We start from the raw sequence: 18,188 nt of genomic DNA on the forward strand, positions 1-18,188 counted from the left end.
CAATCAGAAAATGGTAGCAATTACCATCACCGTCTCTTGTTTTCTAAGGAAAATTTGATAAAATATAACCTTTGTATATTTCTAAGAGAATTTTTAACCTCTCTGACTTTAGTTTCCTCATGTACATAATAGCAGTTGGGAGAAATGTGGCCTCCTTGTCTTCTAGTTTTCTGAGTCTGTTTTTAACAGGGAGTGATTTTTGTCACCGCAAAAGACATTTTTGCTTGTCAAACTGGAGGGGGGATCAGTGATTTGCTACTGGCATCTAGTGGGTAGAGGCCAGGAATTCTGCTAAACATCCTATAATGCACAGGACAGCCCACCAAAATAAATAATTATCCGGACCAAAATGCCAGTGGTGTTGAGACTAAGAAATCTTGAATTAGATGAAGGCCTGAAGGGCAGTAAACTCCAAATTTTATTTTATTTCATTTCACCTATTGATCTGTAATGTCTTACACAATCCTTGGCACATCATAGGCAAATAGGAAATATCTGATGAATATGTGGACATTTTCTTTAATTCATATAAATGAATCAGTATATGGTAGATCTGATTATTTAGTGTCAAAAAATGACTATAGCACATTACATATGTCCACTTTCAAATACAAGTTCTAACCTTGTTTATTTACCAAATAAAGTTGTCAAATAAAGTGCAGGCTCTGACACTGCCTCATAAAATCCTGGTTCCACTAATACATGACCTAGGACAAATTATTTAACTTCTTTAAAGCTCAGTTTTCTCATAATTAAAATCTGCATAATAATGCTTAATATATATTAAACATGTAGCACAATGCTAAGCCACCAGTAAATGTTTAATATTTTTATTTATTATAGTTATAAGTATTTTTATTGCACAGCTACCATAAACCAAGTAATTTTGTTTAGTATAATCTAATTTAATCTTTTAACAACTTGGCAAGATAGATATTAATAGGCTTCAAGGATACTTCAGCCTTCAAGTATACTTCAGCCTATGTTCTGTCCATTACATCAAGTTACTGCCAGGTATATTATACACATTTAAGTATACATATTTTAAAGTTGTATTCAGAAGTTTTAAATTCTGTTTTTTAATAAGTCTTTCATCTTCAAAAGAACTTGCCTGAATTCTTCAAAAATATCAATAAAAGGAAATGCAAAACCATTCAAGATTAAAGGAGATGAAAGAGACATTACAACAATTGCACATTACAAATGTAATGTGTAATCCTGGATTGAATTCTGGGTTGGGGGATGTTCTAGTTTGCTAGCTGCTGGAATGCAATATTCCAGAAACAGAACAGCTTTTTAAAAGGGGAGTTTAATAAGTTGCTAGTTTACAGTTCTAAGGCCGAGAAAATGTCCCAATTAAAGCAAGTCTATAGAAATGTCCAATCAAAGGCATCCAGGGAAAGATACCTTGGTTCAAGAAGACCGATGAAGTTCAGAGTTTTTCTCTCAAGTGAGAAGGCACATGGCAAACAGTCAGGGTTTCTCTCTCAGCTGGAAGGGCACATGGTGAACATGGCGTCATCTGCTAGATTTCTCTCCTGGCTTCCTGTTTCATAAAGCTCCCCAGAAGGCGTTTTCCTTCTTTATCTTCAAATTGCTGGCTGGTGGACTCTCTGCTTTGTGGTGCTGCAGCATTCTCTGCTCTCTCTGAAATCTCCTCATTGTCCAAAGTGTTTCCTCTTTTATAAGATTACAGTAAACTAATCAAGACCCGCCCAAATGGGTGGAGACATGTCTCCACCTAATCTAACTTAACAACCACTCTTGATTGAGTCACATCTCTAGGGAGATGATCTAATTACAGTTTCAAGCATACAGTACTGAAGAAACGGCTGCCTTTACAAAATGCAATCGGATTAAAACATGGCTTTTCTAGGGTACATACGTCCTTTCAAACCATCACAGGGGAAATTGCTATAAAAGACATCTTTGCAACAATTGGTAAAATATGAATACAGACTGTATTTTACATAATCATATTGTATCATTATTTAATTTCCAGAATTTGATAATTGTATTGTGGCTATACATTAGAATGCCATTGTTCTTAGGAGAAACATACTGAAGTAAGTTAAGAATAAATGGTTATAATGTCTGCAACTCATTCTTGAATAATTTTGCAAAATAATAACTAAAACAACAATCACAAAAGCCTTTATTGTAGAGAGCAGGTAAAGCAAATTTGATAAAATGTGAAGAATTAGTCAATCAAAAGGTTTTAGGGTGGTTTTTTACTGTTTTAACTTTTGTATAGGTTTGACACTTTTCAAAATAAAATTCAGCACATCATAGGTTAGACTTTTTGCCATTTTTCGGGAGGAAGGGAGAGGTGCATGGGCCAAGAGTCAAACCCAGATTTCCACCTGACAGGAAAGAATTCTACCACTGAACCACCTGTGTACCCAGGTTAGAGTTTTTGAATGAAGATGGAAATGGAAAAAGCTCAGTGTAACGTCAGTTAATCCATTCATTGAATGTTTCATTCGTTGATTGAGATGAAATAGTCTTATTTTTTATTATGTCATCAAAAAGACTGTTGGCTGATATTCTTTTGCCATATTTTTCTGCTTTGTTTTGTTTGGAGTGCATGGGGCTGGGAAAGGTTTTTCTGTTTTAAAGTGACTTCTTTTATAAAACTTTCTAATAATCAGATTGTTAAATAGATATTTTATGAAATTGAAGCAATAAATGAAATTGAAGCAATAATTTGAGGTAATGGAAAGAATATTAGGCTAGCAATTAGGAGACTTGGTTTAGAATCTGGACTGCCATTCATTAGCAGGTTGAACTTTGATCTGTTTAACTCTCAAATTCCTCATCTGGGAAGAGTCAGCTGCAAATGGATTTTACATGTGCTTTGCCTCATTTGTAAGTAAAATGAGTAGAGTAATTTAACTATGAATACAAAAAAATTTTGATAGAATTGTTAAATCCCAGCTTGCCTGACTAAATAAGAATCTTTTTTTGGAGATCTTTACAAACGGAATATACTCTTAACTATAAGTACATTTTAATGTGGTCCTGCCTGTTGCATATAAACTAGATGTCTTCTACTTTGGCCACTGTTTTCCAGAAAGTACCTGATTTTTTATTCTTTTTTCTTTTTGATTAAGTCTTCTCTTATTGTTCTCACCCTTTAGAAGTGTTACTAGATAGTGAATGACTAAGAGTAATAGGATAAAAAAGGGATGTTTCCCTGAAGAATGTTTGATTTCTAGTTGGTTTCTTATTAGTAATGCTATACACATACTTAAAGAAACCATAGAAGTACTTATTTATTGAGTACCACCATTATAACTGTTTAATAAACTTTTTTCTCTATTATTTTTCAACAAGGTTATTATGTTTTTTCCTTAATTGAAATAAATTCATAACAGGATTTTAAAATTTTTTTTGGGGGGGGGGGGAATAATTGACCCAAAACCTTAACAAAAAGAGCACAGCAAAAATAACCACTAACAATACTGAAGAGCATATGATATCCTTGGGATAAGAGGCCAGGACAATGCTTCAGAGCAGTTTTTTTTTTTTTTTTTATTAATTAATGGAAAAAAAGAAATTAACCCAACATTTAGAAATCATACCATTCTACATATGCAATCAGTAATTCTTAACATCATCACATAGATGCATGATCATCGTTTCTTAGTACATTTGCTTCGGTTTAGAAGAACTAGCAACACAACCGAAAAAGATATAGAATGTTAATATAGAGAAAAAAAATAAAAGTAATAATAGTAAGAACAAAACAAAACAAAACAAAACAAAACAAAAACCTATAGCTCGGATGCAGCTTCATTCAGTGTTTTAACATGATTACTTAACAATTAGGTATTATTGTGCTGTCCATTTTTGAGTTTTTGTATCTAGTCCTGTTGCACAGTCTGTATCCCATCAGCTCCAATTACCCATTATCTTACCCTGTTTCTAACTCCTGCTGAACTCTGTTACCAATGACATATTCCAAGTTTATTCTCGAATGTCGATTTACATCATTGGGACCATACAGTATTTGTCTTTTAGTTTTTGGCTAGACTCACTCAGCATAATGTTTTCTAGGTTCATCCATGTTATTACATGCTTCATAAGTTTATCCTGTCTTAAAGCTGCATAATATTCCATCGTATGTATATACCACAGTTTGTTTAGCCACTCCTCTGTTGATGGACATTTTGGCTGTTTCCATCTCTTTGCAATTGTAAATAACGCTGCTATAAACATTGGTGTGCAAATGTCCGTTTGAGTTTTTGCCCTTAATTCCTTTGAGTAGATTCCCAGCAATGGTATTGCTGGGTCGTATGGCAATTCTATATTCAGCTTTTTGAGGAACCGCCAAACTGCCTTCCACAGTGGTTGCACCATTTGACATTCCCACCAACAGTGGATAAGTGTGCCTCTTTCTCCGCATCCTCTCCAGCACTTGTCATTTTCTGTTTTGTTGATAATGGCCATTCTGGTGGGTGTGAGATGATATCTCATTGTGGTTTTGATTTGCATTTCTCTAATGGCCAGGGACATTGAGCATCTCTTCATGTGCCTTTTGGCCATTTGTATTTCCTCCTCTGAGAGGTGTCTATTCAAGTCTTTTTCCCATTTTGTAATTGGGTTGGCTGTCTTTTTGTTGTTGAGTTGAACAATCTCTTTATAAATTCTGGATACTAGACCTTTATCTGATATGTCGTTTCCAAATATTGATTCCCATTGTGTAGGCTGTCTTTCTACTTTCTTGATGAAGTTCTTTGATGCACAAAAGTGTTTAATTTTGAGGAGTTCCCATTTATTTATTTCCTTCTTCAGTGCTCTTGCTTTAGGTTTAAGGTACATAAAACTGCCTCCAATTGTAAGATTCATAAGATATCTCCCTACATTTTCCTCTAACTGTTTTATGGTCTTAGACCTAATGTTTAGATCTTTGATCCATTTTGAGTTAACTTTTGTGTAGGGTGTGAGATATGGGTCTTCTTTCATTCTTTTGCATATGGATATCCAGTTCTCTAGGCACCATTTATTGAAGAGACTGTTCTGTCCCAGGTGAGTTGGCTTGACTGCCTTATCAAAGATCAAATGTCCATAGATGAGAGGGTCTATATCTGAGCACTCCATTCGATTCCATTGGTCGATACATCTATCTTTATGCCAATACCATGCTGTTTTAACCACTGTGGCTTCATAATATGCCTTAAAGTCAGGCAGTGCAAGACCTCCAGCTTCGTTTTTTTTCCTCAAGATGTTTTTAGCAATTCGGGGCACCCTGACCTTCCAGATAAATTTGCTTATTGGTTTTTCTATTTCTGAAAAATAAGTTGTTGGGATTTTTTTTTTTTTTTTTTCATTGCTCATGCTTTTTTTTTTTTTTTTTTTTAATTAAAAAAAGAATTAACAAAACAATTAGAAATCATTCCAATCTACATGTACAATCAGTAATTCTTAATAACATCACATAGTTGCATATTCATCATTTCTTAGTACATTTGCATCGATTTAGAAAAAGAAATAAAAAGACAACAGAATAAGAATTAAAACAATAATAGAAAGAAAAAAAACAAAAAAAACAAAAACAAAAAACCTGTACCTCACATGCAGCTTCATTCAGTGTTTTAGCATAATTGCATTACAATTGGGTAGTATTGTGCTGTCCATTTCTGAGTTTTTATATCCAGTCCCGTTGTACAGTCTGTATCCCTTCATCTCCAATTATCCCTTCTCTCTTTTTTTTTTTTTTTTAATTAACGGAAAAAAAGAAATTAACCCAACATTTAGAGATCATACCATTCTACACATGCAATCATTAATTCTTAACATCATCACATAGATGCATGGTCATCATTTCTTAGTACATTTGCATTGGTTTAGAAGAACTAGCAACATAACCGAAAAAGATATAGGATGTTAATATAGAGAAAAAAATAAAAGTAATAATAGTAAAATCAAAACAAAACAACACAAAACAAAACAAAAACCTATAGCTCAGATGCAGCTTCATTCAGTGTTTTAACATGATTACTTTACAATTAGGTATTATTGTGCTGTCCATTTTTGAGTTTTTGTATCTAGTCCTGTTGCACAGTCTGTATCCCTTCAGCTTCAATTACCCATTGTCTTACCCTGTTTCTAACTCCTGCTGAACTCTGTTACCAATGACATATTCCAAGTTTATTCTCGAATGTCCGTTCACATCAGTGGGACCATACAGTATTTGTCCTTTAGTTTTTGGCTGGATTCACTCAGCATAATATTCTCTAGGTCCATCCATGTTATTACATGGTTCATAAGTTTATCTTGTCTTAAAGCTGCATAATATTCCATCGTATGTATATACCACAGTTTGTTTAGCCACTCTTCTGTTGATGGAGATTTTGGCTGTTTCCATCTCTTTGCAATTGTAAATAATGCTGCTATAAACATTGGTGTGCAAATGTCTGTTTGTGTCTTTGCCCTTAAGTCCATTGAGTAGATACCTAGCAATGGTATTGCTGGGTCGTATGGCAGTTCTATATTCAGCTTTTTGAGGAACCGCCAAACTGCCTTCCACAGTGGTTGCACCCTTTGACATTCCCACCAACAGTGGATAAGTGTGCCTCTTTCTCCGCATCCTCTCCAGCACTTGTCATTTTCTGTTTTGTTGATAATGGCCATTCTGGTGGGTGTGAGATGATATCTCATTGTGGTTTTGATTTGCATTTCTCTAATGGCCAGGGACATTGAGCATCTCTTCATGTGCCTCTTGGCAATCCGTATTTCCTCTTCTGAGAGGTGTCTGTTCAAGTCTTTTTCCCATTTTGTAATTGGGTTGGCTGTCTTTTTGTTGTTGAGATGAACAATCTCTTTATAAATTCTGGATACTAGACCTTTATCTGATATATCATTTCCAAATATTGTCTCCCATTGTGAAGGCTGTCTTTCTACTTTCTTGATGAAGTTCTTTGATGCAAAAAAAAAGTGTTTAATTTTGAGGGGTTCCCATTTATTTATTTCCTTCTTCAGTGCTCTTGCTTTAGGTTTAAGGTCCATAAAACCGCCTCCAGTTGTAAGATCCGTAAGATATCTCCCAACATTTTCCTCTAACTGTTTTATGGTCTTAGACCTAATGTTTAGATCTTTGATCCATTTTGAGTTAACTTTTGTATAGGGTGTGAGAGATGGGTCTTCTTTCATTCTTTTGCATATGGATATCCAGTTCTCTAGGCACCATTTATTGAAGAGACTGCTCTGTCCCAGGTGAGTTGGCTTGACTGCCTTATCAAAGATCAAATGTCCATAGATGAGAGGGTCTATATCTGAGCACTCTATTCGATTCCATTGGTCGATATATCTATCTTTATGCCAATACCATGCTGTTTTGACCACTGTGGCTTCATAATATGCCTTAAAGTCAGGCAGCGCGAGACCTCCAGCTTCGTTTTTTTTCCTCAAGATGTTTTTAGCAATTCAGGGCACCCTGCCCTTCCAGATAAATTTGCTTATTGGTTTTTCTATTTCTGAAAAATAAGTTGTTGGGATTTTGATTGGTATTGCATTGAATCTGTAAATCAATTTAGGTAGGATTGACATCTTAACTATATTTAGTCTTCCAATCCATGAACACGGTATGCCCTTCCATCTATTTAGGTCTTCTGTGATTTCTTTTAGCAGTTTTTTGTAGTTTTCTTTATATAGGTTTTTTGTCTCTTTAGTTAAATTTATTCCTAGGTATTTTATTCTTTTAGTTGCAATTGTAAATGGGATTCGTTTCTTGATTTCCCCCTCCACTTGTTCATTACTAGTGTATAGAAATGCTACAGATTTTTGAATGTTGATCTTGTAACCTGCTACTTTGCTGTACTCATTTATTAGCTCTAGTAGTTTTGTTGTGGATTTTTCCGGGTTTTCGACGTATAGTATCATATCGTCTGCAAACAGTGATAGTTTTACTTCTTCCTTTCCAATTTTGATGCCTTGTATTTCTTTTTCTTGTCTAATTGCTCTGGCTAGAACCTCCAACACAATGTTGAATAATAGTGGTGATAGTGGACATCCTTGTCTTGTTCCTGATCTTAGGGGGAAAGTTTTCAATTTTTCCCCATTGAGGATGATATTAGCTGTGGGTTTTTCATATATTCCCTCTATCATTTTAAGGAAGTTCCCTTGTATTCCTATCTTTTGAAGTGTTTTCAACAGGAAAGGATGTTGGATCTTGTCGAATGCCTTCTCTGCATCAATTGAGATGATCATGTGATTTTTCTGCTTTGATTTGTTGATATGGTGTATTACATTAATTGATTTTCTTATGTTGAACCATCCTTGCATACCTGGGATGAATCCTACTTGGTCATGATGTATAATTCTTTTAATGTGCTGTTGGATACGATTTGCTAGAATTTTATTGAGGATTTTTGCATCTGTATTCATTAGAGAGATTGGTCTGTAGTTTCCTTTTTTTGTAATATCTTTGCCTGGTTTTGGTATGAGGGTGATGTTGGCTTCATAGAATGAATTAGGTATTTTTCCCTCCACTTCGATTTTTTTGAAGAGTTTGAAGAGAATTGGTACTAATTCTTTCTGGAACGTTTGGTAGAATTCACATGTGAAGCCATCTGGTCCTGGACTTTTCTTTTTAGGAAGCTTTTGAATGACTAATTCAATTTCTTTACTTGTGATTGGTTTGTTGAGGTCATCTATGTCTTCTTGAGTCAAAGTTGGTTGTTCATGTCTTTCCAGGAACCCGTCCATTTCCTCTAAATTGTTGTATTTATTAGCGTAAAGTTGTTCATAGTATCCTGTTATTACCTCCTTTGTTTCTGTGAGGTCAGTAGTTATGTCTCCTCTTCCATTTCTGATCTTATTTATTTGCATCCTCTCTCTTCTTCTTTTTGTCAATCTTGCTAAGGGCCCATCAATCTTATTGATTTTCTCATAGAACCAACTTCTGGTCTTATTGATTTTCTCTATTGTTTTCATGTTTTCAATTTCATTTATTTGTGCTCTAATCTTTGTTATTTCTTTCCTTTTGCTTGCTTTGGGGTTAGCTTGCTGTTCTTTCTCCAGTTCTTCCAAATGGATAGTTAATTCCTGAATTTTTGCCTTTTCTTCTTTTCTGATATAGGCATTTAGAGCAATAAATTTCCCTCTTAGCACTGCCTTTGCTGCGTCCCATAAGTTTTGATATGTTGTGTTTTCATTTTCATTCGCCTCGAGGTATTTGCTAATTTCCCTTGCAATTTCTTCTTTGACCCAGTCGTTGTTTAGGAGTGTGTTGTTGAGCCTCCACGTATTTGTGAATTTTCTGGCACTCTGCCTATTATTGATTTCCAACATCATTCCTTTATGGTCCGAGAAAGTGTTGTGTAAGATTTCAATATTTTTAAATTTGTTAAGACTTGCTTTGTGACCCAGCATATGGTCTATCTTTGAGAATGATCCATGAGCACTTGAGAAAAAGGTGTATCCTGCTGTTGTGGGATGTAATGTCCTATAAATGTCTATTAAGTCTAGTTCATTTATAGTAATATTCAGATTCTCTATTTCTTTGTTGATCCTCTGTCTAGATGTTCTGTCCCTTGATGAGAGTGGTGAGTTGAAGTCTCCAACTATTATGGTATATGAGTCTATTTCCCTTTTCAATGTTTGCAGTATATTCCTCACGTATTTTGGGGCATTCTGATTCGGTGCGTAAATATTTATGATTGTTATGTCTTCTTGTTTAATTGTTCCTTTTATTAGTATATAGTGTCCTTCTTTGTCTCTTTTAACTGTTTTACATTTGAAGTCTAATTTGTTGGATATTAGTATAGCCACTCCTGCTCTTTTCTGGTTGTTATTTGCATGAAATATCTTTTCCCAACCTTTCACTTTCAACCTATGTTTATCTTTGGGTCTAAGATGTGTTTCCTGTAGACAGCATATAGAAGGATCCTGTTTTTTAATCCATTCTGCCAATCTATGTCTTTTGATTGGGGAATTCAGTCCATTGACATTTAGTGTTATTACTGTTTGGATAATATTTCCCTCTAACATTTTGCCTTTTGTATTATATATATCATATCTGATTTTCCTTCTTTCTACACTCTTTTCCATATCTCTCTCTTCTGTCTTTTTGTATCTGACTCTAGTGCTCCCTTTAGTATTTCTTGCAGAGCTGGTCTCTTGGTCACAAATTCTTTCAGTGACTTTTTGTCTGAGAATGTTTTAATTTCTCCCTCATTTTTGAAGGATAATTTTGCTGGATATAGGAGTCTTGGTTGGCAGTTTTTCTCTTTTAGTATTTTAAATATATCATCCCACTGTCTTCTAGCTTCCATGGTTTCTGCTGAGAAATCTACACAAAATCTTATTGGGTTTCCCTTGTATGTAATGGATTGTTTTTCTCTTGCTGCTTTCAAGATCTTCTCTTTCTCTTTGACCTCTGACATTCTAACTAGTAAGTGTCTTGGAGAACGCCTATTTGGGTCTAATCTCTTTGGGGTGCGCTGCACTTCTTGGATCTGTAATTTTAGGTCTTTCATAAGAGTTGGGAAATTTTCGGTGATAATTTCTTCCATTAGCTTTTCTCCTCCTTTTCCCTTCTCTTCTCCTTCTGGGACACCCACAACACGTATATTTGTGCGGTTCATATTGTCCTTGAGTTCCCTGATACCCTGTTCAAATTTTTCCATTCTTTTCCCGATAGTTTCTGTTTCTTTTTGGAATTCAGATGTTCCATCCTCCAAATCACTAATTCTATCTTCTCTCTCTTTAAATCTATCATTGTAGGTACCCACTGTTTTTTCCATCTTTTCTACTTTATCCTTCACTTCCATAAGTTCTGTGATTTGTTTTTTCAGTTTTTCTATTTCTTCTTTATGTTCAGCCCATGTCTTCTTCATGTCCTCCCTCAATTTATCGATTTCATTTTTGAAGAGGTTTTCCATTTCTGTTCGTATATTCAGCATTAGTTGTCTCAGCTCTTGTATCTCATTTAAACTATTGGTTTGTTCCTTTGACTGGGCCATATTCTCAATCTTCTGAGCGTGGACCGTTATCTTCTGCTGCTGGCGTCTGGGCATTTAGTCAGATTTCCCTGGGTGTCAGACCCCACAAGGTTGTAAGATTTTTCTGTGAAATCTCTGGGTTCTGTTTTTCTTATCCTGCCCAGTACGTGGCGCTCGTGGCACACGTTTGTCTCACGTGTTTGGAAGGGATCCCCCCGGTCACCGATCTCCGCGGCCTGGGGATTTCCGATCCAATTCTCTCCGTTGGTTCGGGGGGCCGCGCGTGGTGGGGGCGTCAGCCGCCGCGGCTTGAGGGGACCCTGTGGCTGGTCGCCGGCCGCAGCGGGTCTGGGGAATTCGCCTCCGGACCAGGAAGTCGCCCGCGGGGGAGGCACGTCGGTCACCGGCCGCCGCGGCCTGGGGAATTCCCCACCGGACCAGGAAGCCGCCTGCGGGGGAGGGCCACCGCGGCTTGGGTAGCCCTCTGATCCGAGACTCGTAGCCGGACCAGGAAGCCGCCCGCAAAAGAGGGCCGCCGGCCGCCTCGGCTTGAGAAACTTGCCTCTCTGAGACTCTCAGCCAGCCCGGGAAGGAGGGAGGGAGGAGCTCCGGCCGCCACAGCTGCCGCTGCTCAGGAAATCACGCGCCGTTCGGGGATCTCACCGCAGCCGAGTCTCGCAGTCAGACTAGCCAGTCCAGACTGGGGTACGCTGTGTGTCCATTCCCTGCCGTGGCCCCGGGAGCTGTTCTGCACTGTTTCAGTTCACCTAGTAGTTGCTTTGGAGGAGGAACTAAGACGCACGTACCTTACTAAGCTGCCCTCTTGGCCCCCTCCCCAGAGCAGTTGTTTTTAAACCACTGGAGAGTGGGGTGGAAGGAAAGGATTACAGCATGAGTTAATCGGATTCCATCCTTATTTTTCCTCCAGAGAAGCTCTGTATTTATTTTAAATGCTGGGGTTCAGATCAAGTTTCATTTAAAGAAAGATTTTTCTATGAGAATGGCTTTTAGGAGTAGTACTTGGATATCTTTCTGTTTTAAATAAAGTTAGTTAATTGAAATACATTGAAAAGCTTCTATGAAACATTGTTAGAGTTTAAGCAACTGGTTCATACAAATTATTATTTAATTATAAAAATATTTTTGTTCATTAACAGAAACAGATATGCAGTATGCAGCAAAAGTGTACCGTGATGACCGACTCCGAAGGAAGGCAGATGCCTTGAGCATGGACAACTGTAAAGAATTAGAGCGGCTGACCAGTATCTATAAAGGAGGATGAATGGGAATTTTTATTTATAACTTTTAGTGTACTGTTTATTTTTTCTGTAAGTAAATTTAGTTACATCATGAGAGCTGAAGGAAAAGATTTGCTACTAAAAATTAAACTGAATAGTTCGTCCCTGAAATCTTGGACTGTCTATGACTACTGGCTCTTTTAAATAGTAGGAAACTGAAAACTAAAATTAATATTTTAATTGTGTTTATGCAATTATTTTCACTTTAAGAGCTTATATATTCCTAACTAAAAATGTCTTGAGAAAGGATTATCATACCTGTAGCAATTTCTAGTTTTAGTGATTCTTCATTTTTTCATGTAAATATTTATAGAACGCTCATTTTGCGTACATACACGTTATTGCCTTTTTATTTAAATTCTTTATATCTTTAGCACCATGAGACACTTCACTTAAATTAGTGGAATAAATGTTATATAACAAAATTACATTTTCTTTGTCGGGTGTCAAATGTGTAGAGTTAAATAGTGAAACTTTTTCCAAAAGAGAAGTAAAACAACCATTTAACTTTGTGTAAAATCATCTAGCATTGCCAGTTTAGAAGGAATTGATATTTTTAAATACTACTGTTCAAAAATATATATTGAGATAAATGAACTGGTGTAGAGTATCAGTTTCCTATTTAGTTTTATTAATTGCTAAGCCATGCATAGAGATGAAATGCTATACTGATATGTTTAAAGAAAATATGAGAAATGACTATATAGATATTAAATGGAAGAGTCTTTCTCCAGTAAATTGGAATTATGTTATTTGCAATTCCACTAGTTAAAGTCCCCAATTGTTCTTTTATTTGTCTTTGAAGGCTGTGAAATGTATGAAGAAAAGGACCCACCTAATTTCCCACCCATGATAATTTGCAGTTTCTTAGTCAACATTTAAGCAGGATCCTGAAGTTAATAGATTCTTTTATAAACAAGTAGTATGAAAAATTACTACTAAAATTAAGCTTTGTGCCTTTGAACCCTATTGCCAGTTCCTAAACATCTGAGTAGATTAGCACACACATGCAACAGTGAGCAGAAATATAATGGCAGATAGAATAGTCATTTACAGTAATTCTTACAAAATTCAGAGCTAAAATATATCATTGAATATAATTCAGTTAAGCTTATAGGAATAGGTTCCTTGTAATTAAATCTGTAATATAAATTAGAAAATCAGCTAAAACTTGAGTTTGGTTCCTGGATATTGAGTATGAAACTATTTGATTTCTACTCTTCTACGTTTTTCGGTTGTAATTTAATTATTTTGTTTCATACTCAATAGAACAGAACACATGTTTCGTAATTTGTTTATATGAGAATACTGGATATGATGGTACTGTCTTTTTGGTTTAAACATGATTTCTGAATGTAGTTAATTTATGGCAAATAAAACCAATAAAATGACCGCTGTCCTTAAATAATGGTCTCATGTATGCCCTTTTCCCGTCAGGTTAATCAGTAGAAATGCCTATTAATTAGTAGGTTAAACAACATATTGTGTTAGGAAAACTGGACAACGTAACTGACTTCCGTTTAAAAATGTCATCTTTAAAAAAAAGCAATGCTTTAAAGAAAATTACAATTTTAAATATTTTCTCGAGTCTAGAATGAGTTTTTTAAAAAACAAGGTCATAGCCTAATTCACTCTGAAAGTTCATATACATGAGCATATTTATAAAAATTCTGGAGAAAAAAATTTCATCTATTTATTTTTCAACTTCTAATGAGAAATTTATACTGTTATGATTGGTACGATAGGTGAACTGAACCTTCTCTACTGATTCTTTTTCCCTTAATCCCAGCCTTACGGGGGTAGATATAGTTAGCAAGTGAAGTGAAGTTGGGTATCATGAAGCTATACATGGCTTTTGGAGAGTGTTATATTTCAGTTGTATTGCTGCATTCCATTCCATTTCACAAAATGTTAGGCAAAGTATGTTTGATAAAATAAAATTATCAGGTAATTGTGGGAAGTGACTCGATCGAGTGCCTCATATTTTAAGCCACATGTGAAGTATGGGTGGTAAAGTTTGGGTCCTTAATGTCACTTACATCATGATATAAAGACCCAACTCAGGAGTCTTAGAATTTACATTAATTCTACAAAGTACAAAGATTTTAGCTATCTTGAGATATAAAATTCTTACATTTACTACTTTTTTATAATAAAAATCTGAAAATTTTTTCCCACTTTACTTTTAGTTACATAAGCTTTGCAATTTCATTTGATTACATGTACTGTTCATTTTAATCACTGCCTAAAGGGCCTCAATCTTGAGTTTTATTTTATTAGCTTTTCAGACAGGTATTTTACAAGTTTGGCAGTAGTTATATTTATTAATGTTTTACATTTTCATTCCTTTTTTTACACACATGCACACCCACAAACATTGTGAGGGTTTGAGGGAAAGGGAAACTTTTTTTCTTCCTCTTTTCATTTATTTATTCCCAAATAGACTGGTGCTAGTCATTTATAATTTTTAGAATTTATTTTGATCAGATATGAGATTAATTCTCAACAATGAGAAGTTTATAATAAATGAAAATAATTTATTTGAGAGCAGATTGCATTAAATAAGTATCTGTTCATAATAGCTAAATGTTTATCATTTGCAAAGATCTGGCAGAGAAAAGTAAAATATGCCAGTGCATTCAACTACTTTGTTTTTGTGTCAGCTCAGGTGTTCACAGCAACAGGGAATGTGAAATGCCAGTCCTTTACTATACTTGCACTTTTATGCTTAATTTTCTGCTTACTTTTTCTTTTTATAAAGTATCTAGTTCCACTGATATGTAAAATAGTTACTAAGAGAAATGACTAGCCTCTTGATTTCTCTTTTGTTGCTCTGTAATATTTTTAATGCAGTTATTATCTAACAAATGTCACATGTTAATATTACTTAATAGTATATTCCTTCATAATTTTGTAATAAATAAATAAATACATCTTCTACCTGTGTTAAAGCAATGAAATATTTCTTAATGTTGGCTTGAGGACCAAATGAGCCATCTATCTAGTTACCCAAGTATTATGTGATAGGACCAAATGGTTCAGAGAGAAGAACTTGTGCATTTATTTAGCTTATCCAAATGACACAGGGTTCAGTACTACCTGTATTACTATCTATCTTCAAACTATTGACAATGACCAATAAATCCAAATTGTTTTCTTCACTAAATAGCTGAAAAAACTTGTCTTTTGGCCAAACTGGGCTACTGCCTAGTTAGAATCCATACAGTTCTTTATAAAACAACAAAAACGAGATAAGTAGTCTGGAAATAACTTCTAAAATTTTATATTTTAATGTGTAATTACAAAGAAAAAAATTGGTAGAATGAGGCTCTTTAAGGAGTTCTTACACATCCCTTAAATAATCTGACAGACCATACAGTCCTGAATTCGGGCTTCCTTTCTTGGTTTATTACTATTAAGTAAATATTTTCATATAAATGGAAATGTTTTCCTCAAAATATTAATTGAAAACATACTCCTTATATTAAGGATTATTGTAATCACATTTTTTGTAAATTCCCTGTGTGTAACTTTTTCCTGTTAATATGTGATTCCTTTTCATTTCACTTGATTATCTGCTGGTGTTGGGGCCAATAGATTTGTGAATACTTTGTGGATGTGTCCATATATAGGTATGTAATATATGTATTTTTTCCCAGCTAATACCTCAAATGTGTGATTGTTTAATATATATCAATTACGTTTGCACAGAGCAGGGCTTCCATTAGCAGTGGATATTTTTATTTCTGACTTTGAAAATCAGTCCACAGAATTTCATTGTTGTTAATTCTTTCTGTTGATCCTTTTCACATTTTAGTACAGACATTCCTATTAAATGACCCATATTTCTAAGGTAATTGTACTATTTCTTTCTGTATCTAGGAAACTGGGAATATATAGGGTAAGAAGTGTTTCTTGAAATGTCTTAGTTTTAGTAAATTATTAAAAATTGGGATTACTGGTTGCCAAGACGTTTAGTAAATGACACCTGCCATGAATATGAACAAGTCTCATTCACATCAACACAAAAGTTGGGGCATGCTAATCTGATATTCTTCTTTACCATTTAAGAACATCATTAAAATAATAGAGATTTTCAATGACATTGGAGTATTTTAATAATCAGTTTCAAAAAGAATTATTTTGACCATACCAAAAAGAATGAACTCACACATAAATGACATTTTACAATGTATTTGTATTAAGAAATGCTTCTTACCTATTTTTGTTTTTGTTTCTGTTTTTGAATTGTTATATAAGAATTTATTTCCATTTAAAGTTTAATTTATGTTTTAAAAAGCTGCAGGTAATTTTCAAGTTGAGATGAAATTTTAATGGAAGCCTTGTGTAAGTTAAATGAACTGAAACCAGTAAAGGAGATCTTACTTTATTTGTCTATAGTGCATTCAAGATATATAATTAGGTTAAAATGGAATGTCTGATTTGTAATATATTTAATGTTATATCAGACTTATACAAAAATAAATTTTTCTGTGTGAGAACTGTTAAAGAAAATGGCATTAATTTTTACTGATGTTCTGCTGAATGATTTATGATGAATTTTTGTCTTTCTGTATGTAGTTTATTTCAGTATATGAATAAAAAGAGGGTCTGTTCTCACTGTAAAAGATAATGTTTATCATATTTTATACTTGTAAGATGCCCTTTCTTTCATTCATCAAATGAGTCAGGTGCTGGAAATTGAACACTAAGCAGGGCAGAAACCCTTAATTTACACCTACAAGGAAAATAAATGTCAAATAAGTAACTAATTATAATTATAATGAATGATAGAAAGAAAATTACAAGGTACAGTAACAGTATATATGTGGAAGACCTAAATACTCTGAGATGGTCAGGGATTGTTTCTTTGAAAAGTAAATGTTAGCTGAAACCAAAAAAAATAAGAAGGGTTGAGATGGAAGCGATAGAAATATTTCAAGCAAAATGTAATTTAGCAAGGTCATAGGCTCTTTAGGGAACTGACATAAACTTGTATGATGGCATAAGGAAGATAGGGTGGACAATTAAAATTAAGATAGGGGTCAGATCCCAAAGACTAGACCATGATGATGATATTTGACTTAATCCTAAGTCAACTGAAAACTTTTTGAGAGTTTCATATGATCAGATTTGAGGTTTTTTTTAATGACATTTTGGTTGCTGCTTTGAGAAGATGGAGGGCAAAAGTGAATGTAATTTAAAAGGGCAAATTTTAGGTTGTATGTAGGTGGCTAGAATAACAATTTTTAAAAAGCAAAACAAAAAAAAATACATAGGACTATACAACACAGTGAATCCTAATGTAAACCATGGACAACAGTTAATAGTACAATTATAAGAATATTCTTTCATCACTTGTGACAAATGTACCACACTAATGCAAGGTGTTAATACTGGAACTCTTTATTTTTTGCATGGCTTCTCTGTAAACTACAATTTCTGTTAACCTACAATTAAGTGTATGGTATATACAGATGATATTGGATCCACTGCCAAGATGTAGGAATTGGCTTTAGCTAAGAGAAAGGCACCACCTTACTGAAAGGGATACACAGAGGATGGGTACAGATGCAGGCAGATTTGTAACACTGGTAGCCAAGATGTTATAGCTTCCGTTTTCCTGATGAAATGGGCAATTTATCTATATAGAGTGGTCAGGAGGGAAAGAATGGTGAGCAGAGGCTTAGAATGAAGAGGATCAGAAGGAATCATTTTCACTGAGTCAGCTGACAAGTAAAAAAGTAGTATTTCTGAGGTTCCAGGTTGGTGACAAGAATTTACAGTCTATATAGTTATGTGGTTTTTCTCTAGCCTGACCCAGCAGTCTAGGTATGGAGGGTGAAGGCATTTAATTCATCTAAATTTGGAGTTATGCCAGGCAGATATAATAAAGGAAAGAGTGTTGGGGCATTAAAGATATTGTCAAATGAGTGATTCCATT

General features: G+C 34.7%; 1 protein-coding gene across 6 annotated transcripts in view; it reads left to right on the forward strand.

Moving 5' to 3' along the window:
• The window catches only part of DNAJB14 (DnaJ heat shock protein family (Hsp40) member B14), a 75,003-nt gene extending 58,144 nt beyond the window's left edge, over positions 1 to 16,859 (forward strand). For all 6 annotated transcript variants that reach the window (XM_077142697.1, XM_077142704.1, XM_077142698.1 and 3 more), the window contains one exon: positions 12,104 to 16,859. In XM_077142697.1, the coding sequence (XP_076998812.1) occupies positions 12,104 to 12,228 (125 nt within the window). In that variant the 3' untranslated portion in view covers positions 12,229 to 16,859. The remainder of the gene's footprint in view (positions 1 to 12,103) is intronic.
• Positions 16,860 to 18,188: the final 1,329 nt, after the last annotated feature.

This window comes from Tamandua tetradactyla, chromosome 24 (genome assembly GCF_023851605.1).
Source record: "Tamandua tetradactyla isolate mTamTet1 chromosome 24, mTamTet1.pri, whole genome shotgun sequence".
NCBI lineage: Eukaryota > Metazoa > Chordata > Mammalia > Pilosa > Myrmecophagidae > Tamandua > Tamandua tetradactyla.